The following is a 26,086-nucleotide window of genomic DNA, read 5'->3' as shown; positions in this document are numbered from 1 at the left end:
TTGAGCCCTATGGGGGCTCAATGGGAATGGGGAAGGGCCAATGGTGAATGGGGAATTACCGCCCCACCAACCTTGGAATGGGGCGGTAATTCCGGCATTCACCATGGCGGGATCAGTAAATTACAGGCGGCAACCAAGGCGCTAGTAGCGCCATGGTGACCGCCTTCCGTGTAATGAGGCCCTGTGATTTGTTATACTTCTGCTCTCACCTCTGTTTGCTGGCTTTAGTTCCACAGTTTTTCAATTTCGGTGAGATATTTACTGCAATTTCTAAGGTAGCACCTGATGTTGCTGATTTCTATGGTAGCACCTGATGTTGCTGATCTTTTTCCTTTCACTTCCCGGGTACAAGGACAAGTAATCTTATGCCTCCGGCATGCTGTGATATCACCACACCACCCTTTTGGGTCCTCTTTTCCAGTTCATACTCTCCGGAGCTCCAAACTGCAGAGTAGCAACGTGGCGCCTGTCTGCATACGGGAATGCAAGTACCCTTTTCCCTTACAATGTGATTTCTCGCACCATACAAGAGGCAAAAGAGAGCCTGTACGATGCAGGGCATGGTGCCCAGCAATCCGAGCACTTTACGCTAAAGGGCTCCTCCGTGTGGTCTCCGTTCCCACGCCTCCTACTTGGGAGCGCCATTGCAGGATTGGCAGCTTGCCTCCATGCAAATCAACTTAATTTCATTTTCATTTTATTTATTGAATTTATGCCAAAAGTGCTATTACAATATATAAAAAAAGGACAGTAAAATCATTGTAATGCATAACCATTTAAAAATGGGACAAATAACATATCATTATGTAGAAAGAAAAGACAAAAGAATGGACTTGGGATTAGATTGAAAGATACAAAGAGACGAAGAAGAGTGGACAGAAAGGGGAAGAGAAATCCATTGTTTGGGGGCTAGATGAACGAAAGGAGTGAAAGCAAGAAGAAGCATGTGGGGGTTTGAGAACAGTGAAAAGGAACTGACTTTGAGAACGGAGAGTCTGAGAAGTGGAGTAGAACAACCCCACTGAAGAGAGGTATGAAGGAGCAAGTCCATGAATACATCTAAAAACGATTGAAAGAAAGTAGTAAAGAAGACGTGACTCAAAGGGAAGCAATGAAATATGCAGCATAGAGGATGTAATGGAAGAACGAGAGGATAAAGAGAAAAGGAGACAAACCGAAGAATTATAGACAGAGCAAAGAGGAAGTAGATGTGAGACAGGGAGACCCAGAAGAAGAGATTAACAGTAGTCGATATGAGAAAAAAACTGACAGACGAGAAAAAGTTTAGTAGCATGAAATGACAGATAAGGGCGGGCACGATGAATGTTGAAAAGAGCGTAGCGACAGGAACAAGCAGTAGAATAGATATTCAGTGAGAAGGAAAGCGAGGGATCAACGATAAAACCCAAATTGTGTACAGAAGAGGAAAAGGGCAGATGGGGGAAAAGAGAAAGATGGGGAGAACAGAACCTCAGCCTTAGAAGGATTGCGGTGGAGAAAGGGTGAAGGCATCCAGTTTTGGACAGCAGAAAAGTAGTTTAATACAGTGGAGTGCAATGTAGAGTCAAAAGATGAAAAAGGGGAAACGATTTGAGTATCATCTGCGCAAGATGAAAAAAATAATTAAGCAAAGAAATGTGAGCAGATGAGGGGCAGTGTACAGAGAAAAGAGGAGAGGACCACGTACAAAGCCTTGGGGGATACCATAAATAAGAGGAAGTGGAGGAGAGGTATGTCGAGCCCAAGTTACAGAATAAGACCTCTGCGAAAGATAGGAGTGGAACCATTTGAGAAGAGACCCAGAAATACCCAAAGTGGAGAGAAAAGAAATAAGAATAGTGTGATCAAGAGTGTTGAACGCTGCAGAAAGATCAAGGAGAATGAGTACAGAGGAAAGTTTAGAGTGACAAGCAGACAGAAGAGAGTTGGATACATTCAAAAGAGCAGTGTCTGTGGAGTGAGAGGGTCGAAACCCAGATTATAAAGGTGGTAGCAGTGGGTAAAGATTTAAGAAAGTAGTAACCTGAACATATGCAGCCCGGTCAAAGATTTTAGCGAGAAATGGAAGAAGCGAAATAAGGCGGACAGTGGCAGGAATAGAAGGATCAAGAGATAATTCTTTTAAAATCGGGAGAATAAGAGCATGCTTAAAGGTAGCTGCAAAGCAAGGATCTGAGAAGGAAGAGTCAATGGGCCTCATTACGACCCTGGCGGAAATCCAAAAACGATGGCGGAAATGCAATACCGCCATCGAATAGCGCTCGGTGCGACTATGACCCGTCACCGCAAAGTACGAAGCCATTAGCGACACCGTAGTGAACGCCAACGCTAACTGCACCAAGCACGCGCGCGCGCGCCATGCCAAACCGTAAATACCACCATGGCGCAACGGTACGCGAATTCCGACCCTAGCGGACATGTACCTAACGCCATCAAGCACGGCGGAAAGCACCATACCGCCATGGTGAGAAGTACGGCATCGCGAATCAACCGTAAACGGCCCCACTGAGTGCCTGTACTCCACTCCCTGGCCACATTGCACAACCCCTGGCAGGCGCAATGTACTCACACAATGCAACCAGTGAAATCCACAATTCACCCATGCATGCCAACGTAGAAATGCATGCAGGGGCTCAAAGCGCCCCGTGAGTGGGCATCCATGTACGGCATGCCACCATAGCCGTACTGATGCAGCACAGGCATGTGAAGGTACAATACATCAAAATGAAAATCAAGAACACATGACACAAAACAACAGTAGTCCCCCATCGCTTGCCACCAGCGCAAGGCAACATCCAAAACAGCATCCTGAGGGGGACTGCACCAGCCCTGTACTCTTGCCAGTAAACAAACCAACCATCAGCAGAAGCATGTACCACACAAGTTGGCAGAGTGACTGAGCAGCCAGGCTCATCCCAAGAGGGGCCGATGGGAGCTGCAGGGCACAGATGGCATGAATACAGAAGCTATTCCAATGGACATGACCCCAGTCCCCCTCCAACAAACGCACGCAAACACAGGCACCTGTGACCAGCCACATTCTGAACATCCCATCATTCCACCAATCGACCTGGCTGACAGGCACCAGTCGGCCAAAAGCCAATCCCCCGCCCCTGAACAGCACATCATGTAAACAGTCACAATGGCAGCCCCTATCCGTGACCATACTGTGCTACGTAGGCAAACGCGGCCAGTACAGTACCACACAACTCAACTCAGAAGGCGGAACACAATGCAGATCATCTCGCAATACATACCGCCACAAATCGAAAATCGCTACATCACCTGCAAAGAATAACGCAACACGCCAAATATCGGAATACAATTTAAATGCACATCCAAATGACAAAGGCCTCACAGCAATTTGCAAAATAACACCAAAACATCCATCATCACCGAGGGCTGCATCTGCAATAATTGACCAGCTTCCACTTGTGTGACGCCCTGTACCATCATGGCACACAGGGCCTACATCAACGTTCCAAAAGGCAACATGGAAGCGGCAAGAACCGCAGGTCCGTCCCATGAGGCAGGCACTAGTCCAGCTGAAAGGCCGAAATGTTGCACCTAGCCACCAGTACAGCGTAAGGGCATGTGGCCCATTGGCGATCGTCCCATAAGATCGTAATGCTGCTCCACTGATTCACCCGAAGCTGCAGGTGTCGAGAGTAAAAACCATCTGGAGGAGTGGCGTACAGATGGCATCTGCAATAGGGCAGCAGATACCTGTCACCCAAATGAAACACAAATTAACCGATTGCATTACGGGACTCATGATGCATTACAATCTTCATTCAACACACCAAATCCAGACCCATATGCATGCTAGCCCACTCCAAAGGAATATACACACCCCTAAATCAGTATCGATTCATAACGAAATCAATCGAGGTAAATACACCATTGGCAACGTCGGTTACTGTGCATGCGTCCGTCAAGACAGAACCCATGACATGGGATTAGTAACGTGCCTAGACACAAGTGTATGAAGGCGCGTCGAGACAGGGAGGATCCGACAAGGGCAGATAGACGTAAGTCCCACTATGGCAGCCTTGCATCACATAGCGCAGGGGAAGGGGATTGATTCAAAAAACCCATGTACATGGCAGACCCTAAATGGAATCATCTGTCCATGCATCCATTCATCATTCCCTCATCCCGCAATGAAAACGCATGAATATTCACTCACATAATATTTGAAACTTCCATCGCGTCTGTGCGTAATGCAGTCTGCAAAAACCACTGTGCTCCTGGCCGGATCTGTAGTGTTGTGAAGCAAGATGGATTTGGGAACGTCCTGCCTTATCGTCCACTACGCTATTGCGCATCCCATTCAATTCATATCATCCATTGCTTGCTCGTTATGGGCCCTGTCCCAAGGTCATTCAACAATAGAACGTTACATTTCCAGGCAGACCTGTGGGCGTCTCCTCACCGCTACTTCGAAACCAAAAATGCTGGCCTTCGAATTCCACACTTGCAACATTACGTCGAAAAGGCTTCTGTGAACGCTTGCATTCACAATTACATCAATGTAGTGCGGCTGTGTGTCATAATGCTAACTGGCTGCAATCACAAATGGGACGCCACGCCCGTCGGTGAAGTTCGTTACTGTGCTGCATGAGGGTCGGCCATCGATCGAGCCCTACATACCACTGACTCTTCACAGGTATGTAAGCGGCTGCAATCATAGCATGTGTAACAATGGGAGCATAGCATGAAAATCAGTCAAAGTACATCACACTGCCATCGGGATTTGATACATGATTCCTATCCCAAGATGCCATGCGGCCAAATGCAGCCTTACGTGCGGGACGTGCTCGGCCAGAAGGGATTGCATCTGCCACAGATTCATTCAATCAGCACAGGTGGAGGCCATACAGGCCGACAGCACATATATAGCAGACACAAACCCCTCCCACAACCACTCGCACTCCAAAATGCTACCGGCAGGACTAGCGATGTTGGCCCTGGGGGACCAGATAGCACTGCAAGTGCTACAACTACAAGAAGACGACGAACAACAACAGGTACAACAACCGGGCGCACAGGGGAGACGGAGGAGAAGGAGGAGGAGGAGGGCAAGGCAGGGTCAGCAAGGCCCACAAGCACTGCCACTACCACCACGCAGGCGGCCCGCAATCCCACGCCTCCGAGCTGATCCGTTCAACCTCACTGCTGAGCAGATCCACACCCTCTACCGTTTGGACCGGGACACCATAATCGCCATTGTGGACATGACACATGCTGACCTCGTGAGCATGATAGATAGCCCAACCGCCATCCCACCCCTACTGAAGGTGGTGTCTGTACTCCACTTCCTGGCCACAGGCACCTACCAGCACACAGTCGGACAGTTGCATGGCATCTCACAGCCACTGTTCTCACGGACACTCTTCCAAGTGCACGATGCCCTCCTGAAGCACGCCGACGACCACATCACACTACCACGCACGTACCAGGAGATTACCAACGCAAAAGTGGGATTCCATGCACTTGGCGGCATCCCGGGTTGCATTGGTGCCATCGACTGCACCCATGTTGAATTGGTTGTCCCACATGCCATGGAGGTCCAGTACCGCAACCGCAAACAATATCATTCAATCAATGTGCAAATGGTGTGTGACTCCAACAAGATCTTTATGCATTGTAGTGCCAGATTTCCAGGATCTACCCATGATTCTATGGTCCTGAGGAACACAAGAATACCACGCTACATGGAGCGACACGCAGGGCACAGATCCTGGCTACTCGGTGAGTCTCATTCCATGCATGACATCGTGGCCCATTTGATGCGTCAATGACCTTGCAGGAAGGGGGGGGGCTACTTAGCACTATCATTCCACTGACACCCTTTATTCGTCTCATACAGGTGATGCCGGGTATCCACTGAAGAGATGGCTCCTTACACCAATCCGGAACCCACAGAACCAGCATGAGGAGGACTACAACCATGCCCACTCACGTACCCGTGTGGTCATTGAACAGGCATTCGGCCTACTGAAGGCTCGTTTCCGCAGCCTCAGCAGGTCTGGCGGGGCACTCATGTACAGCCATGAGAAGGTATCTAAGATGGTCATGGTATGTGTCATGCTGCACAACATGTGCATACGTAGGGATGTGCCCATGCCCCCTGACGCTGTACTGCATGCACCTGAAGATGATAATGATGAGGGTGGGGATGTGGAGGCACCTCAAGGAGTCCATGAGGCACAGGATGCACGTGCAATCCGACAGAGCATCATAGATGCATGCTTCTAGCAACCACGCATGGTGCCTATTACATGGAAAGGGGACCTGTGGCACTGTGTGTGTGTAGTACGGGCACATTGTGGACTGTACGCCTATGAGGGCCTCGTACGCAAATATCAATGTCCACACATGCCATTGGATGATAATGAAGTACTGTATTGTTGATGTGATTTGATTTATACACCCTATGGACCCGCCACCCAGTGAAGCCCAACACACCCCCTCCACCCTACTACCTCCCCCCCCAACACCAGTGTCCAAATATGCATGCTGTCCGTGGGTAGACGCTATTGCAAGCCCCCTCTACGGGTATCAGGGGCACCCCTGCCCGTGGAGCGCAGGTTCCTGCCAGATCTGCGTTGGGGGCTGCCCTGGACGGAACTTGCCACGGATGATGACTCTGCCTGCTCGCGTCCATGCATGTCTCTGAGGGTTTGTGAGAGCTCCGAGAGCACACGGCGCACAGCAGCAAGTTCAGCACAGACGTCTTTGGACGTCGCATGCAGTTCCCCCCTCAGGCTCTCGGTGCTTTTCTCCATTTGTGCTCTCGGTGCTTCTCTCCATTTGTGCTCTCAGGCTCTCGGTGCTTCTCTCCATTTCTCCCCTGAGGCTCTCACTACTTTTCTCTATTTGTGCCCTGAGTGTCTCGGTGGATGTTTCCATGGCTGCCCTGGAACCCCCGCATTCATTTGCATGGTCCTTGAGTAGCGTGGACACTTCCTGCTGTTGCTCGATCAGCAGGTCGAGGGACTGTTGCCTCTGCTGGGCCATGGACATTTGCGGTGGTGTGACAGGGGGGCTGCTCAACACATGTTGGCTTGGCACAGGACTTGTGGGGGTTGGCCAGTCGTCGTCTTCAGGGTGCCCCTGCGTGGTTTCGTCATGGTGTAGGGGATGGGACATGCAGGGGGATTGGGAAAGGTCATGGATGGTACCTACGTCGCCAGCACTGTTTTCCGTGTCGGAGCATGCTGGCATGACAGCTGTGTCACCTATGGTGCTGCTACCACCAGAGGCAGTGCCATCAGATACGTTCTTTGGGGGGACCTGTGGTGCTGGGGTTGTGGACTTGCTGGCTACTGGGGTGCCTGTTGCAGTCCCCTCCAGTGTGCTGCCACTTGATTCCTGCTGCTGCCGTGTCTTGATCCTTGCACCTGAGGTGGAGGCTCTTGGGACGTTGGTCCTGGCCCTCTTTGCAGGCGTGCTGGTCGGGGTGTCCTGCAGCTCGTCGTTGGTATCGGACCCTGTGGTGGAGTAAAGAGGGGCGAGCGTTAGTTATGGGTCTGTGGGATTTGGAATGGCAACGTATCATATGCATTGGGGTGGTACATGAGGGTGATTTGGGACTGGGCCTTGGAGGTGGTCTCATTTTCGTGTGGATTGAGGATGCATTCATTTGGCTGCCTGCAGTTAGGGGGTGCATGCTGCACATGTAGGGGTTGTTTATGGCATCTTGATTAATTTGTTTATTCTTTCTGACTTTTAGAGGGCGCTGTCAGGGCAAAGTATGTATTGCACTATGGGGTCACATGGTACTGCACATGTTCGTGCTTTGTGGATTTCGCATTGTTACTCTTGACCAACCTACCTGATTCTCCGGATGTCGGCACGCCTTTCTCCATCCCTCCGACTCCCTCTATGCTCTCCATTCCTATGGTGGAGGCGCAGATCTCCTCCCAGGGGGTCAACTTGATGGGCGACTCTGATCCCCCCCCGGTAGCTGTGGCGATGTTCCTGTTCGCAGAAAGTATGCTGCGTACGCGAATCCGCAGGTCGTCCCACCGCTTGCGACATTGCTGTGGCGTGCGGGGTGTTGTCCCCACCGCACTTACGCGCTGTGCCACCAGGGCCCATATGGCCTTCTTGTTGGCAAGGGCCGTCCTGGTCATTTGACTGGAGAAGACGACGGCGGCATTTTCCTGCAGGGTCTCGGTCAGCACGGTCAGTTCCTCTCGGGAGAAGTGGACCTGCCGCTTGCGATCACACGCTTTCTTGGCTACCTTTCCCATGTTTATTTTTTTAACTGGGGTTGCTAAGGGGTTGGGATGTGTGTCAGGGTCGGATTTTTAATGGTTGTGTTGGGATTCGGTTTTATAGTTGTGCGGCGTGCTGTTTCCCGTTCCGGCCACATGCTTTTACTTCCGTTTCCGTATATTTACGGTGCCCGCTCATTACGGTGCCCGCTCATTACGGTGTCCGCTCATTACGGTGACCGCTGAGATGGGTGGCGGTATTGCACCTGGTGCAGCGTACGGCGGCGGTAAGGGCCGTTTTGGGGTCATTTCCGCCATCGCAGCCTTTCGGATTCCGCCATGGCGTAATGCTCGTGCCCGATGGGTCGTAATTAGCCGCACTTTGCTCCTTCGTGCAATGGCGGAAACGCTATTTACGCTGTTGCGGTCCGGTCAGTCACTTTCCGCCAGGGTCGTAATGAGGCCCAATGAGTGAAGTGAGATAGGGAAGAAGGTGGGAATAAACCCGGGGATAAGAAAGGGGGAAGAGGATCAGAGGGGGAAGCCGTAGGGTGAGCGCAGGTAAGAAGATCTGAAGTATCAGAATCAGTAAGAAGAGAAAAAGAAGATAAAGAGTGTTAGGGTGGACTAGAAGTCTAGAAAGGGGCAGAGGTAGCAGAAGAAGAAAAGGGAGAATTAATATTAGCAACTTTAGTTGTGAAGTAGTTGGCAAAATCTGAGGATGGAAGGGATGAGAGAAAGGACGGGTCAGGATTTTTAGGAGACAATATGTCATGAAGAAGTTGAAATAGACGATGAGGATGGTGAGAAAGAGAAACAGTACATTCCAAAAAGTAGGATTTGTTTGCAGTAAATAAAGCAGAATTAAAAGAGGAGTGTAAAGATGAAAGTTCAGCAAGATCAGAGGGCAACCATGATTTTTTCCAGTGCAGCTGGGCTTTACGCAGACGCAATGGAGGTAGAAAAGGTAAGCCAAGGTTGGGGAGTTTTACGAGTAGGAAGGAAAGAATGAAGAGGGGAGACAGAGTCAAGTACTGACAGCAGGTTAGAATGCTAGAATGTTAGTAGCCACATCGCGGGAAAGAGGGAAGAAAATAGGAACAGGTGAAGAGGGGAGTGCAAAGAGGAAAGAAAAGAGGCAGAATCTAAAGAACAATGTTTGTGATGGGTAAAAGTGCACAAGGAGGGAGAAAAAGCGGATGGGGTAGCAGGAGAAAGTGAGAAAGAAAGTAAAAAGTGATCAGAAACACAGAAAGGACATGAAGACACAGACTGAGAGGGAGGGAGCAAGGAAAAGATTAGATTGAGACAAAAGACCGACTGATGGGAAGGGGGAGATGGAAAAAAATATAGGTAATAAGAGTCAGTAAGTGATGTCAACAGAGAGTAAGAAGAGTTAGAAGAAGGGAGTTTAAAGTCACCAAGAAGAGAAAAAGGTGAAAGGGAAGGAAGAAGAGAGGATAAAAGAAGATCAAGATGATCAAGAAAATCAGCAGCTCGCCTAGGAGGCAATAAACAACAGGAAGAGAAACAGGAAATGGGATAGAAAAAGAGGAAAAATGATATTCGGAAGTGGTGAAGAGTGGGAGACCAGAAGGGGGAGGTAAGAGTCCACGAAAAATTGAAAGAACACAAGTACTCCTGCTATGCCTAGATGGGCGAGGGGCGTGGGAAAACAGGGTGGACGCAGTGTGAAATGAAACTGGTGTGAAAGAGTTGTCAGGAGTAATCCAATTTTCAGCTAAGCAAAGAAAATTTTTATTACAGCAAAATAATAAGTCAAGAATTGAGTGAGCTACAACAGACAGCCTGGGAACACTCTTAAGTGGTAAACATATTGGTATGCCCATGTACAATTACTTGTCTCCCAAAACATGTAATAAATGTAGCCTCAGGAGAAGCTTTATTAGTAATTGTGGTGGCTTCTCAATCGAAGGGCTGATTAAGATCTATAAAACAAGTATTATCCCGGCCATTTTTTATGGCCTTGAATCTTTACCGGAAACATCATACTCGATGGCTTAAAACCCTTGAGGGTAAGCTATGGAAATCTACATTAGCCTTATGCAAATCCTTGCATATAGAAGCCATTCAATTAGAGTTGGGCCTTGTGTCGCTGGAGACACTTTTGCAAATTAGACAAAGTCTGTTTTGTCATATAGGAGGAACCTACTTCTTTTTTAAGCCTATACGGTTATCTTGTTAAATCTCCTAACTGGCATGATAAGGTCCTGACTAGATATGTGGCCCATTGCAGGTAATCATAAAGAAAGAGTTGACTGCCAAGATTTTGTTATGGATCATGCAGCTAATGCTGCATAAGTGTGGTGAGAAAGCCCTACTTGATTGAATGTAGTCAACAAGAGTTTCCTTCATTTTTACCATTCAATTGCATAATATACACTGTAGATGCTGAATTTCGTAGATTTATTATGTTACTTAGATTTAATCTTTTTCCATCATTGATGGTTCTGATCAGCTATTTATTCGGCTAACTTCATCGTCCTTCGAACCGCAGTTTATGGAAACAGATTCATATATTGTTACAGAAAGTAAAGCAGTGATATTTCACTGTCTTAATGGGGATATTTCAATGTCTTAATGCGGATATTTCAATGTTACTTTTAATTTATTTGTATGATAATTACACCTTGATATGTAATGTGCTTTATTTTAATGTGTTCGATGTATTTACTAAAATGTATTTTATCAAGTTATTTTCCCAATGTATATGTTCACTTTGAAAAGCACGTTTATTTCTATATGTATTAGTGTTAAAGTTTGTAATAAACTAATACATTTAAATAAAAAATAAAAACAATAAACTGCGATAGCTAGTCAGTGTGGGATATGTGCTAAACTTAGACATATCCATTTCAAGCTCACCCTCAATAATGTGTGATCTTCAGCTGCCCCTTCTCAGCACTATAACAACCTTTGTTATTCTTTTCCAATTTAATGGTGCTCATTGTATCTACCTCAGAAGGATGAAGGGCTGAGGATGCCCCATTGTCCACTTCACACTAGGGGACCGCCGAGATCAGTGCTCAAGTGTATATTGACGTGTTGTTTATTGCCTATATTTCGAACGTTCAGATTTCTGTCCCACCCTGTTTGCTAGCAGAATGTCAATATTGATGATACTACACACGTGGCAGCCTGAGGTTTGCCTGATATTAAATGTATAACCAGATAACACAATATGTAATAATAGATGTCAAATGAACACACACGTCATTAAAAATAACATGACATTACAGTAAATAATTGTATTGGTTGACTTCTGACATCCACCGTTTTCATAATGTTTTGCTTGCTACTTTGTTCATTTGCATAAGTAAAACACGCACCTGAAATATTTTCTTTCCACAGAGAAAGATGAAGTGTGTCACGGATTCTCAAGCAACCATGGCGCAGTAGTATATCTAGAAAAGAAAAGGTTGGTAGAGCTTTGTTGCTATACATTGTAAGCTGTAGAGAATGTGCAGGAGCCTTGCCTGTAACCTGATTGGTTAGAGTCGTGTCTTTTTCGTATCTAGTAGCTAAGTATTAATGACCTCATCTCATCACAAGCCCTATGGACCAACATCTTGCACTACTTCCTTGGGGGGATGGATATAACACACAGGTGGGACACAGGCGAGGGAACAGCAATACACATTTTCTAGCTTTTAAATAATCAACCCACCTCTTACCTGTCTCCTGCAACCCCCGCTTACCTGAGCATCTGGATCACCCTGACTGCGCCTCTGTAGGAAAAGGATGTGGTCAGGAAAGACAATGACTAGAAGGATTACTCAAACCCCCTAGAAAGAAACACAAGATTATCAGCAATGTATCCCACACAGAGTAGGGCATAAAATGAATGCTGGTGTATGGGTTTGTTTCGTTAGTGATTTGCATATAGGTATTTTGCCTCAGCCTTAAATCACCAGCAGTTGTTTTGTTTTTGTACAAAAAATAGGGAATCACAATAGACATTATATGCACACTAACACTATCACTATCATAAGCAGCTACACTGAAAACTAAAACAGGTGTCCTTTAAAACTATACAAAGAGACCTGTAAACATATTTTTAAAAGACCTTATGAAGTGCACTTTATGTTCTCAAACTATATGCAAAAAACCCTTGCTTGAAAGACAGCCTGGCCAGGGCTGTCTCAAGGTCCTTTCTGCTGCAGGTGATGGATTATGTTGCTTCGGTGTGGTCAGCAGGTCATCCAGGGTAGCAGCAGTGTATGGAGGGCACCCAAAGCTTGTTTAAGCAGGGCTACGTATGCCATAGGCAACCCAGCATTGATTGCCGCAGACGGGGACCCCAGTCATTAATCTTCACCCAGACCACGTCGGCCAACAGCAGCAGCCTTGGGAGTCTTTGCAGATCTGCCATAACAGGGGGCGTGCCCAGAAACATTCGCACAGAGCTCATTTTCCTAGGCGGGGAGCACCATGTAATGAGAAGCAGCCCAGTAGGTGGTGGTGATGTTGGTCACTCCCTGTCCCAATGGGGAGTGCCAACAAATTAGCCTGGACCTCCGGCGGTGAACGATGCGATATTGAGCCTCAAGCAATGGGCAGAGGCCCACAGCAGTGAATACAGCACCCTGCCTAGACAACAGGGCACCACAGACGAGACAGAATCTAAAAGGTAAAACATTTGTTTTGTCATAGGCGCTAGGTGGAGTGCCTTCTCGACCCTACGGTATGAGGGTGGGACAAACTATAAATGTACCAGCATCCGCTAATGTCGATCTCAACATTATTTGTTGTTTGAAAGGTTCTCCAAGTAGCACACGCGCATGGGGACCTCTTTTATTTTTTGTTTTTTCTATGGGGGTTAACGCCCCACAACTGGCACCACTTCCACCCTCCACCATCAGATCTGCCGTCCTTGCGTCTCTATTCTTTTGGCATCTATCTGCTCCATTTGATGGATCTGTCCACATAAATCTCTTTATCTCAATGTCGCCTGGCAAGTCAATAGCAAGTTGTATCCCCAGCACAAGAACTACTCATGACTTTCTCCTGCATCATAGAGCCTTTACAGCAGCTGTATTCTTACCTCATAGCCTTTTTTCCATTATTACCCTTGCGCAAAATCTCAAGTTTAGGTCCTGCAACTTATGGAAATCTGCTATTCTCCAGCATGGGGTCTGGCATGGATTCACATGCTCATGAATATTCCCCGTCGTCAGGCTGGGAATCCTCGGTAAAGAAAAAACCAGTATCAGTTTCGTTTCTGCTCTGTCTTTCGTAGTAGTAATCAATCACTGGTCTCTGCGTCATACTGACCACAGCCAATGACTGCCCTCTACCTAAGCACCGCCTCTGGCAGCCATCTTCAGATTTTTACCGCACGCTCATGTGTTGGGATCCTCGTGCTATTGCTCTCGAGCGTTAGTGCTATTTTTTCACGTTTTTTGCTCAAAAACTTTGTTTTTTCGGTCAAAAGAGCCTCAAGCTCCACCGACTCTCCATCCGATCAACGGGGACCTGTGTCGGATTCGTCTGCGCCCCTCAAGGGTGAAGATTTCGTCGAGCTACGCTTTGGAGGACTCCAGAAGCTTCTCAGGCCCGGATATGGCCCAGGAGAAGGGAAGCTCGACGCCCGGAAAGCTGTTCAGGGTCTGCCCTGGATGCCAGCTGCAGAACGTCTTTAAGGAGGACGAACACTCCTTTTGTCTCTACTGCTTACATGAGGACAAGACGCACGTGAAGAAGGACTGTGCGTTTTGCGGCAATATGTCGGAGCGGACCATGAAGGACCGCCATCAACGTCTCGCCAACTGGCTGGAAGGGAAGAGCCCGTCAGGCGAGAAGAAGAGGAAGAAATCCAAGCGGTCTTCTAAGACCTTTGAGGACGCCCCGGCGACGGGGGTCCAACACAAAGCCAAGCACCGTGAGTCCGCTGGCACCGGGAGCGCCGAACGGTCGGGCTCTACGGGCGCCAGGCAGGGTGCACCCTCCCCGGCACCTTCAACTACGAGCCAACGCTCTGGGTCGGGTAAGAGGAAGGGCGAGCACCCGGCGAAGCTCCTGGAGAGGCCCCGGTCGAGCTCGAAGGCCCCATCGGAGGGGGAGCGAGGCAGTGTCCCCCCCTCAAGGATAAGGCGGTGAGCGCACCTAAGGTGGTGAAGGCCTTAATCCATCCGGCCAAGCCCTCTATCGATACTGTCGCGGCGACCCTGGCTCAGCCTGTGGAGGCTACACCAGTGGTGGCGACCTCGGGGCTCAGAGTCTCCCTGCCACCTCGGAGGGAGTCCTCTTTTGTGCCCATCGATAGGACCCCCGTGAAATCCCCGGCGGGGAAGAAAAAGGGGGGGCAGGGGGTCGTCGTAGATTCGGCTTCAACCTCAGAGGAAGAGCTGATCGAGGTCTTAAGCCACGGCCTTGGCGTGGAAGAAGACCGGCCCGTCGGGATGGATCCCGACGCGGGTGACGACGACATCGTCGAGGGTGCCGACGGGGCCCCTGATCGCCCGTCGGATTCCCCTCTGCCAGCGCCGCAAGACAACTCGGCGGCCATTTTGTTGGCTATACAGTCCTTATGCTCAGAGATAAGGACGAGACTACCGTTGCCGACGGAGGAACCTCTCCCGTCGGGGGATCCTGAACCGGGACCTTCTGGCGTTCCCCCGCCCAAGAAAAGGATTCACCCTCCACCTCCTTTTCAGCTGTCGCGCACCGTCCAGCCCTCCTCCCCGTCCACCCGAGGGGATAATACGGGGACTGACACGGCAGCGACGGGTACGGACGACGAGGATCTACCGTCCTCACCTCCCACCAGGGCTTCTCCGCCCGACGAGATTGGTTCGTTCCACTCCATGATCGCCAGGGCATCCGAGCTTTCCCAACTCTGCCCTGAGGAGAAGAAAAAGGAAGGATTCCTTTATCAACGGCGCGAGGTCAAGAGGAAGACGGTCCTCGCGGTGCCTCTACTGGACGACATTTGGGATGAGGGCCTCGCCCTCCTCAAGAACCCTTCCACTACGCCAGCTAGAAGAGACCGGTACGAGAAGAAGTACCGGGACCCGGACGCGGCCCCCCTGTGCCTCCGGGCGCAGCCTACCTCAGACTCCGTCGTCTCTGCTGGGACGCAGGGTCATCTCGTCTGCAGCGACGACGATTAAAGCGGCCAACGCCTTGGCTATCGTGGCCCGCTACGACAGGGAGCTATGGTACAAACTGGCTCCCCTGCTGGACTTCCTGCCGGACGACAAGAGGGCGGATGCCCTGGAGATCCTACAGGAAGGTGAGGTGGCGTCGGACCACGCCATCACTATTGCGACGGACATCACCGACACTGGGTTTCGCCAGTTGGGCAACGGCGTGTGCCTTAGGCGGCGTGGATGGCTCAAGGCTACGGACTTCGTCAAGACGTACAGACCAGAGTCCTGGACATGCCGTTCGATGGGAACAACCTGTTTGGGAAAACAGTGGACTATTCCCTTCAGGCCATTAAAGCGGACACTGAGACGGCCCGGGCCCTTGGGGTTCTGCAGCAACGACGGACGCCCTTTCTGAGCACCGGAGGCAAGGGCGCCTCCAAAGGTTCCGGCGGCGGTTTCTCCACCTACCGTCAAGCGGCCCGCTCGTCGTCTCAGGAGGCCTACAGAGGACGAGGCAAGTCTGGCGACCCCACCGTCGTCGCCAAGGAGGTCAAGGCGGCAAAGCCTCGTCGAAACAGGATTGAACCGACCGTGGGGTCGGGCCCCCACCGATGCACCCCAGTGGGAGGCCGGCTGGCGAGCTTCGTCAGCGTGTGGGAGTCCATCTCCACCGACCGTTGGGTGCTGGACGCCTTAGCCCGGGGCCACGCGCTCGAGTTTCAAAGAAGGTGCCCGCGCGTCCCCCCCGTGGCCAGAAAAGAGCTTCACGTCCCTCAGCTTCTCCTGGAGGTAAGGGCGATGCTCAGGAAGGGCGCCATCGAACTCGTCCCAAAGAGCTTCGGGGCTCCGGAGTTTACTCGAGATACTTCCTCGTGAAGAAGAAGACGGGAGGATGGCGCCCCATCCTAGACCTGCGACGTCTGAACAAATTCATCAAGGCGCAGAAGTTCCGGATGGTCACCCTCCAGCACGTCCTGGGTCAGCTGGAGGAAGGAGACTTCCTGTCGTTGTTGGATTTGGAGGATGCCTACTTCCATATTCCCATCCTAAAGGGGCACCGAAAGTTCCTCAGGTTTGTGGTCCAAGGGCGTCACTATCAGTTCAAAGCCCTCCCCTTCGGACTACGGTCGGCACCCAGGGTATTCACCAAGTGCCTTGCACCGGTGGCGGCGCAGCTGCGCCGCGAGGGGATCCACGTCTACCCCTACCTGGACGACTGGCTCATCCGGGCCAAGACGAGGGAGCTCGCCGTGGAGCACACGGCAAGGACCGTCCAACTTCTCACGGACCTGGGATTCTCCGTGAACTACGCCAAGTCCCACCTGGTACCCGTGCAAAACGCACTGTTTCTGGGAGCGAAGCTCGACACAGTGTCCCTTCTGGCCTCCCCGTCGGAGGAAAGGACCAGGTCCATCCTGGGCAAGGTACAGCAGATGTTGGCTTCCGACGCGGCCAAGGTGAGGTCCATCAAGTCCCTCCTCGGAATGATGTCTTCTTGCATCTACCTCATTCCCATGTGCAGGCTCCGGATGCGCCCGTTGCAGGAGTTCCTGGACGCGCGCTGGATCCAAACGACTGGCGGCTTCGAGGAGAGGATCACACTCGACGAGAGTTTCCGCCGCGCGGTCCGGTGGTGGGGCACCCGCGCGCATCTGACGGCGGGCATGGACTTCCAGACCCCTGACCACCAGGAGACAGTGACCACAGATGCCTCCCTGGAAGGGTGGGGAGCGCACACCGAAAATCTACACGCGAGAGGCCTTTGGCTCCCGACGGAGAAGTCCCTCCATATCAACGTCCTGGAGCTCCGTGCAGTGTTCTGGGCCCTCAGGTCCTTCCTTCCGTCCCTCAAGGGCAAGGTGGTGAGGATCTTCACCAACAACACCACCACCATGTTTTACATCAGGAAACAGGGCAGAACCAGGTCCCCAGCACTGTCCAAGGAGGCGCAGGACCTGTGGCATTGGGCCGTCGCCCAAAGGATGTTTCTGGTGCCGTTTCATCTGGCAGGGATAAAAAACACCATCGCCGACTCACTCAGCAGGGAGCTGCGCTCGTGCCACGAGTGGGAACTACGGCAGGATCTAGTGGATCGCCTCTTCCAACAGTGGGGCACACCCCAGATCGACCTGTTCACGACGGCGACGAACTCCAAGTGCCGGAGGTTCGCCAGCAGGTTTCCCCAGGCGAGGAGCATGGGCGATGCTTTCTCGTTCCCCTGGGAGGGCCTTTTCCTCTACGCGTTCCCTCCTTTGCCACTGCTAATCCGGCTCGTCAACCAGCTCAAGAGGTCACGGTGCAGGATGATCCTCGTCGCACCTGCGTGGCCGAGGCAGATATGGTTCCCGGACCTTCTGGACTTGTCAACGTCCCCGCCAATCAAGCTGCCGGTGGACGCGGATCTACTCTCCAGGGAAGGAGGCGCCATCCTCCACCACGACCCGAAATCGCTGAACTTGCAGGCCTGGCTCCTGCAGCGCTAGAGTTTGGAGGATACGACATACCGGCCGACTGCAGAGAGGTTCTTGCAAAGGCCAGGGCGTCCTCGACTCTTAAATGCTACGGACACAAATGGAAGAGGTTCTCTGTCTGGTGCCACGCACAGAAGATTAACCCTCTACGGATTACGGCTCCCCAGGTACTGCCGTACCTGCTGACGCTGGCCAAAGCTGGACTGGCACACGCGTCCATCAAGAGTCATCTTGCTGCGATCTCCCAATACACCAGAACCACGGGGCGGACGTCCTTGTGGTCTCATCGTCTGGTGAAAGAGTTCATGAAGGGACTGTTCAGATCGTTCCCGCCGGTGAAGGCTCCGGCCCCGGCGTGGGAGCTCAACGTGGTGCTGACCAAGCTCATGGGACCTCCGTTCGAGCCTCTGCACTCGGCCCCGTTGAAGTTTCTGTCGTGGAAAACAGTGTTTCTTGTGGCCATCACCTCCGCACGACGGGTGGGAGAGATCCAGGCCCTTTCCTGCAAGGCCCCATACTTGACTTTTCACGACACGAGGGTAGTGCTCAGGACGCACCCCTCCTTCATGCCCAAGGTACCGTCGGACTTCCATCTCAACGAACCCTTGGTGTTGCCTGTGTTCTTCCCGTCGCCTTCGTCGCCAGCTGAGAGGACTTTGCACTCGCTGGATGTGGCTAGAGCGCTGAAGTTCTACGTGGACCGCACGAAGTGTTTTCGGAAGACGTCACAACTCTTTGTGAACTTTGGACCTGTCAATCAGGGGAAGGCTCTCTCGAAGGCTTCCATTTCCAGATGGCTCTCCGGCTGTATCATGTACTGTCATCGGTTGGCAAACCGACCGCTGCCTGGCCGTCCGAGAGCCCATTCCACCAGAGCGATCGAAGTTACCACGGCGTTCCTTTCTGGTATGCCCCTGCTGGACATATGTAGGGCTGCTACATGGAGGTCGATGCACACCTTCACGAAATTCTACTGCGTCGATCAGGATTCCAGGGAGGAGTCCAGGGTCGGCCAAGCAGTGCTGCGCAACCTGTTCACCTGAGGTGAGCCTGGTGAGGAGGTAAGATGCTTAATGTTGAGTTTGATGTAATGCTTAATGTTGAGCCTTTGCCAACTCCCGTGGTTGTGCATGTGTGTACTGCTATGTATTCTTTATTCATGAGCATGTGAATCCATGCCAGACCCCATGCTGGAGAAGGAACAAGTTATTTCTCCAGCATTGGATCTTTCATAGATTCAGATGCTTGAATATTCCCCGTCGTCAGACTGGGAATCCTCGGTGATAAATTAAATAATAATAATAATAATAATTGTTTTTTTTTTAAAATATATATATATATATATATATATATATATATATACACTGCCACCTAGCAGTGCATGTACATAGCCCATTATAGCCTATGAGCCACTTCATTGTGTAGTCCCTCCACCTCATTTTGGTCCTTTATGGCCCCAGCCAATGAGGTGGCAGGGCTTAAGCTCCGCCCCCGGCAGCCATCTTCAGATTTTTCACCGCAGTCTATCAGACACAGGGAATCCTCAAGCTCTCTGAGCTTTCTCAAATTCTTTCTACTTTTGTGTGGAATATATTTGTAAAATATATTCCATCTTGTTCCCCTTCTTAGGGGCTTTCTTTCCAATTAACCTTGGTGACAAAACTTGTTGTTTTCCTCTCAAAATCGTCGACTGAACTTCTCTTCAGAAATGGAGGCACCTCAGGCTGTCAGGAAGCCTTCCCTGTTCAGGGACTGCACGAGGTGCAAGAAGAAATTGGTTTACTACAAGGACCCCCACGAGCATTGCATTTATTGTGTGTACCCACATGACATTAAAAAATGCGAGATTTGTAAAACCTTTTCCACTAAGACCCTTCATGACAGGCATAGAAGACTCCTTTCATACCTGGAATCCAGGGATCAATCTTCGGACGAAGAGTCTGTCAGAACAGCTCCTGTCCAATCCAGCATTCCATCTGAGAGGCAAACTTCAAAGAGAAGGGCCAGAAAAAGTCAGCAAAATCTGCCTCCAGAGGTAAGGAGGAGTTTGCAAAAAACGGGGGGGGCAGTCGTCGGCGGGTAAACCGCCCACGAGTGAAGGGAAAGGTAAAGGCCCGTCATCGGCCATACCGTCGACGAAACCAGCATCGACGACGCTTAAGACATCGTCGACAGTTAGATCATCGTCATCGGACATGTCGACCGCGAAGCAATCGTCGACGAGCAAGAAACACCACTCGTCCACGAAGCATTACTCCATGACGCAGTCGTCCACGGAACACACTCCACATTCGTCAACGAAGCCCTCGTCGACGGGAAAAGGTCAGTCGTCGACGACGAATCCCTTGTCGACGGGAAAATCTCAGTCGTCGACGGGAAAAGCTCGGTCGACAGCGAAGCCTCCGTCGACCCGACAATCTCTGTCGTCGACGGGAAAAGCTCAGTCGACAGCGAAGCCTCCGTCGACGGGACAATCTCTGTCGTCGACGGGAAAATCTCAGTCGACGGCGAAGCCCTCGTCGACGGGAAAACCTCAGTCGTCGACGAGGATAACATCATCCATAACGCCTTCAGAGGCACCGCAAATTTCGGCAGTTACAGAGGAATTACTGCCTCTCACTCTTGAAGCTCCTGTCATTACAAGCAATATCATTGAAAAGAATACTGTAACTGAACCTCTGGTACAACAATTTTCACCTTTGGGGCACATGGCAGAACTTCTGGATATAATTCTTCAGGAAGAATTCTCCGATGCGGAAGTGGTGGAAGAGTCCATCGGTCCCTTACCGAAGCAATACAGCCCTCCTTGGCACCCGTCCACGGGAGAATCCGAATATCCTCATGACCCGGTGCTCATGTTATCCGTGCAGAGGATTGTAGAAGAATTTTACAAACGGCAAAGGGAGAAGCAAATTCCGATTAATCCCATTCCTAGAGAGTCATCCCCGATTCCAGGCACATCGGGTTGCTCTCCTTACAGGAGTAGACCGCAAAAACGGATGAGATCACCTGCTCGAAGACCGAGGAGCAGCTCCCACAGTGCTTCACCTACAAGAGTCCCATCACCACAGTCATCGCACAGACCGCTTTCTCCGGACATAGATCCCACCATGGTACCGTCCACCATCTCGGTATCAGACTGGCAGGAGGATCCTTTTGGTGAATTTTCGGAACCAGAAGAAGGAGAAATTACTCAGCAGCCAGACGATTGGGATGTCTACGTCGTCGAGAAGCCCAGGAGGAGAGACTCGCCGGGCAAGGCCTCACCACCGGATGATCTCGTCTCTTTCCACACCATAATAGGTAAAGCCGCAGAACTGTTTAAAATTCAGGTTTCTTCGGAGGAAAGGCAATCAGTGCTTTACGAGCACAGGGACAAACGGAGGAGGACAGTGACCACAATTCCCCTCCTCGATACCATCTGGGATTCCGGATCCAAGATCCTATCTACGCCCTTATCGACTCCGGCTTTGGTGTCCAGGCCAGAAAAGAAATATAAAGCTCCGGATTCGGCACCGCTTTGTTTAAGGGGTCATACGAAACCGGACTCAGTTATTACAGTGGCGGCCAGAAAGAAACTCGCCAACCCCTCCTCACCGTTGTCGGCCCCACCGGATAAGGACGGACGTAAATTGGAAGCCATGGGCAGGAAAGTATCATCTTCTGCATCACTTACAATCAGAGCGGGTAATGCACTGGCCATGACCGCAAGATTCGATCGCGAGCTTTGGCTCCGCATGTCTAACTTGGCGAAACAATTACCACCGGAGCTCCAGGAGGAGGCAAAATCCATAATCGCGGATGGTGAAGCAACATCGGATCACATGATCGACGCAGCAGTTGATGTGGCCGAATCAGGCTTCAGACAGATGGCGCACGGCACAGTGCTCAGAAGGCAGGCCTGGATGAAGGCTACTAACTTTAGACCTGAAGTTCAGGCGCAGATACTAGACATGCCATTTGACGGCCAAGATCTCTTTGGGAAAAAGATAGATGACCATTTGAAGGCAATCAAGACAGACACTGACACAGCCAGAGCCATCAGTTCTTTAAAGGACAAAAGTAAGGACCATCGGTCTTTTCGTCCCTTTAGAGGTTCATCTTCCAAGTTCAGGGGATACAGTCGTTCTTCCTATGGTCAAAAAGCACAAGGCGGCACGTACCAAGCCAATAAATATCAGTCATCCAACAGATACGCCCATAGAGGCAGACGTGGCTCCGCCCAAGGGAAGTCGCAAGGCAAGCAGAACTGACGACCAATCTCCCCCCCCCCTTCGCCACGCCCCGGTGGGGGGAAGGGTGAGCCAGTTTTTCCAACGCTGGCGGTCAATTACATCGGACAAATGGGTGTTACAGGTGATCCGAAAGGGTCACACCTTGGAATTTCTGGACCAACCTCCTTCCCTGCCTCCAACTCCCCGCAGAGTGCATATGCTAAGACAGGTCATGTCCGAAGTGCAAAAACTGCTCCAGAAGGCAGCAGTAGAGCCAGTACCCTATTCTCAGAGGGGAAAAGGTTTCTACTCCCGATTTTTCCTCGTCAGAAAGAAAAACGGTCAATGGAGGCCCATCTTGGACCTGAGGGCTTTCAACAAGTTCATCAAGCGCATAACTTTCAAGATGGTAGCTCTACAAGGGGTGCTACCTTGGTTAAACAAGCACGACTTCTTGGCCACTTTAGACTTGGAGGATGCATACTTCCACATTCCGATCCATCCAGCACACAGGCAGTTCCTCAGGTTCACAGTGGGAGGGCTCCACTTTCAGTTTCAAGTGCTTCCGTTCGGTCTAAAATCGGCGCCAAGAGTTTTCACTAAGTGCCTGGCACCGGTAGCGGCAAGTCTCAGGAGAGCAGGAACGGACGTTTTTCCATACCTGGACGATTGGCTGATAAAGGCAAGTTCAGCTGCAAAGGCTCGTTCGGCAGTGTCGAGGACGGTCAACCTTCTAAAAGAGTTAGGTTTCTCCATCAACCAGACGAAGTCCTGCCTCGTTCCCAGCAAGGTAGCTCTCTTCCTGGGAGCCGAGCTCGACTCCAGCATTCCCAGAGTGAGACCATCCACAGAGAGAATAGCAGCGATTCTACGCTCAACTTCGAACTTCCTACAGAAAGAGACAACATCTGTACGCTCTTACAAATCCCTATTGGGCATGATGTCATCATGCATATTCCTCATACCGAACTGCAGGCTTCGCATGAGGCCGATTCAGGAAGCTCTGGACCACCAATGGAAACAAGCTTTCGGATGCTGGGAAGACATTGTCCAGATTCCATCGACGTTGCACAAGGCCCTTCGATGGTGGAACGTTCCGAGGAATCTTCTACAGGGAATGCCGTTTCAAGCACCGACATCGACCCTCCTGCTGCGGACGGACGCTTCCTTATCAGGCTGGGGCGCTCATCTTGCGGACCTCCAAACCAAGGGATCTTGGTCGGCACAAGAGTCCCAGCTCCACATCAACGTGTTGGAGCTCAGGGCCGTAAGGTTGGCGCTGAAAGCCTTCCTACCGGTTATAGCTGGTCATGTTCTTACGGTCCAGACAGACAACACGACCTCCATGCACTATACAAACAAGCAGGGAGGCACGAGGTCTCAGATTCTGTCACAAGAAGCCCAACAGCTATGGGCATGGGCCTTGCGCTACGGGATACAAATCAGGGCAGAGCACCTTCCAGGAGTAGACAATGTCCTAGCGGACAGATTAAGCAGAGAATACACAGCGTCACACGAGTGGGAGTTGGACGACAGAGAAACCCGACGGATATTTGCCTTATGGGGCCATCCGCAGATCGACCTTTTCGCCACCAGGAACAGCAAAAAATGCAAGAGATTTGCGTCAAGATACCCCGAGCACCAATCGCTGGGAGACGCGTTCTCAGTGGATTGGTCGGGGAAGCTCCTCTACGCCTTCCCACCCATTCCCCTCATGTCGAGGGTACTTCGCAGGGTGAAAGAACAGGATTGTTCCTTGATTCTTATTGCACCCGATTGGGCACGGCAAGTCTGGTACCCGACGCTGAGACATCTATCCTGCAAAACCCCGATTCGTCTCAAATCACATCAATATCTACTAACACAACAGAACCGCAAGGTCCTCCACCACGACCCGAGGGGCCTGTCCCTCAAAGCATGGTTCCTGAGCAGCGTAAACTAATGCACCTAAAGTTACCATCAGAATGCTGGGATATCATCAGGGCCGCTAGAGCCCCGTCCACGCAACTCACCTACACCAGAAAATGGACCAGGTTTTCCAAATGGTGCGAGACCTCTGCGATCGATCCCCTCACGGCCTCGGTTGATCAAATTCTGCCTTACTTGTTGCACCTGGCTAAATCAGGGCTCTCACTGTCCTCTATCAAGGTCCATCTGTCAGCCATAGCGGCCTACACAGTAACCGCGGAGACGCAAGCCTTACTCTCCTTACCAGCGATCAAGATCTTCCTGAAAGGGCTGATGCGTACTTATCCGCCTACACCTACACCAGTTCCGGACTGGAGCCTCAACACCGTCTTAACAGCCCTCATGCAACCTCCCTTCGAGCCCATACATAGATGCAATATGAAATTCTTGTTCTGGAAGACATCCTTCTTGGTAGCCATCACATCGGCCAGAAGGATCAGTGAGTTGCAAGCTTTGTCTTCGGAACCTCCATTTACCTTGTTCCAGAAGGACCGCGTCATCTTAAGGCCTCACCCGAAGTTCCTCCCCAAGGTACTTTCGGAGATGTCGTTCACTGAGCGCATTGTTTTACCAACCTTCTTCCAGAATCACGCTTCAGAAGCGGAAAGGACATTACACTCTCTAGACGTTTCTAGGGTGTTGAAGTTTTACTTGCAAAGAACCAAGGAGTTCCGCTCCTCAAACCGGCTATTCATTTCCTTCTCTGGCCGTACCAAGGGTCAACATATATCCAAACAAAGCCTGGCACGCTGGGTATCGTCCTGCATTACCCACTGTCATCAGTTGAAAGGCGACCCTTTAACTAGACCGCCGTCTGCGCACTCCACCAGAGGAAGGGCGGCGTCAACAGCATTCCACGCAGGGGTGGCCTTGAAAGACATATGCAGAGCTGCCACGTGGAGCACTCTCCATACTTTCGCGAAACACTACTGCCTGACTGAAGATACCAACAAAGAAACTGCAGTTGGACAGGCAGTGCTCCGCCATCTCTTTGTGTAAGGTAGGACCAGCCTCCTTTCCCACCTTTCCCGAAGTATGTAACCGTTGTGTTGCTGCATGGTAAAGGTTTGATCAGAAATATGTTTTTCTGTAATTATGCATATCTGTTTATAATGGTGGCATGTTTTAACTGCTTGGTATTCTATTCAAGCATCTGAATCTATGAAAGATCCAATGCTGGAGAAGTCTTAGTTACTTACCTGTAACTGTATTTCTCCAGCATTGGTATCTTTCATAGATTCACATGCGCCCGCCCGCCTCCCCTGAGAGGCTGCTCCTATGCTCGGCATCCATCATACTGTAATCTCTACGGTTCAAAATCTGAAGATGGCTGCCGGGGGCGGAGCTTAAGCCCTGCCACCTCATTGGCTGGGGCCATAAAGGACCAAAGTGAGGTGGAGGGACTACACAATGAAGTGGCTCATAGGCTATAATGGGCTATGTACATGCACTGCTAGGTGGCAGTGTGTATATATATATATATATATATATATATATATATATATATATATATATATATATATTTTTTTTTTTAAATTATTATTATTATTATTATTTAATTCATCACCGAGGATTCCCAGTCTGACGACGGGGAATATTCAAGCATCTGAATCTATGAAAGATACCAATGCTGGAGAAATACAGTTACAGGTAAGTAACTAAGACTTACCTGTAACTGTTGTTCTCCAGCATGGGTCTGGCATGGATTCACATGCGAACCCTCCCGCCTACCCCTCTGCGGCTCTTCACTTGGTCATACTGCCACTTCACGTGCTTCCAAATCTGAAGATGGCTGCCAGAGGCGGTGCTTAGGTAGAGGGCAGTCATTGGCTGTGGTCAGTATGACGCAGAGACCAGTGATTGGTTACTACTACGAAAGACAGATCAGAAACGAAACTAATACTGGTTTTTTCTTTACCGAGGATTCCCAGCCTGACGACGGGGAATATTCATGAGCATGTGAATCCATGCCAGACCCATGCTGGAGAACAACAGTTACAGGTAAGTAACTTGTTCCTTTTTCCACACACAGCCTTTACTGATGAGTAAATGTCCTAAAATCTTTATTTTAGTGATACCAAAAGGGTGTATAGCAT

At 50.5% G+C, this 26,086-nt stretch overlaps 1 protein-coding gene across 2 annotated transcripts in view; it reads left to right on the top strand.

Moving 5' to 3' along the window:
- MYLK4 (myosin light chain kinase family member 4) overlaps positions 1-26,086 on the top strand; it is a 282,708-nt gene that overhangs the window by 236,582 nt on the left and 20,040 nt on the right. For both annotated transcript variants that reach the window (XM_069613527.1, XM_069613526.1), the window contains exon 13: positions 11,598-11,664. In XM_069613527.1, coding sequence (XP_069469628.1) covers positions 11,598-11,645 — 48 coding nt within the window. In that variant the 3' untranslated portion in view covers positions 11,646-11,664. The remainder of the gene's footprint in view (positions 1-11,597; positions 11,665-26,086) is intronic.

Source organism: Ambystoma mexicanum, chromosome 5p (genome assembly GCF_040938575.1).
Source record: "Ambystoma mexicanum isolate Mex_15411 chromosome 5p, UKY_AmexF1_1, whole genome shotgun sequence".
Lineage (NCBI taxonomy): Eukaryota > Metazoa > Chordata > Amphibia > Caudata > Ambystomatidae > Ambystoma > Ambystoma mexicanum.
The sequence above is the reverse complement of the archived record's forward strand: the minus strand, read 5'-3'. Positions and strand labels throughout refer to the sequence as shown.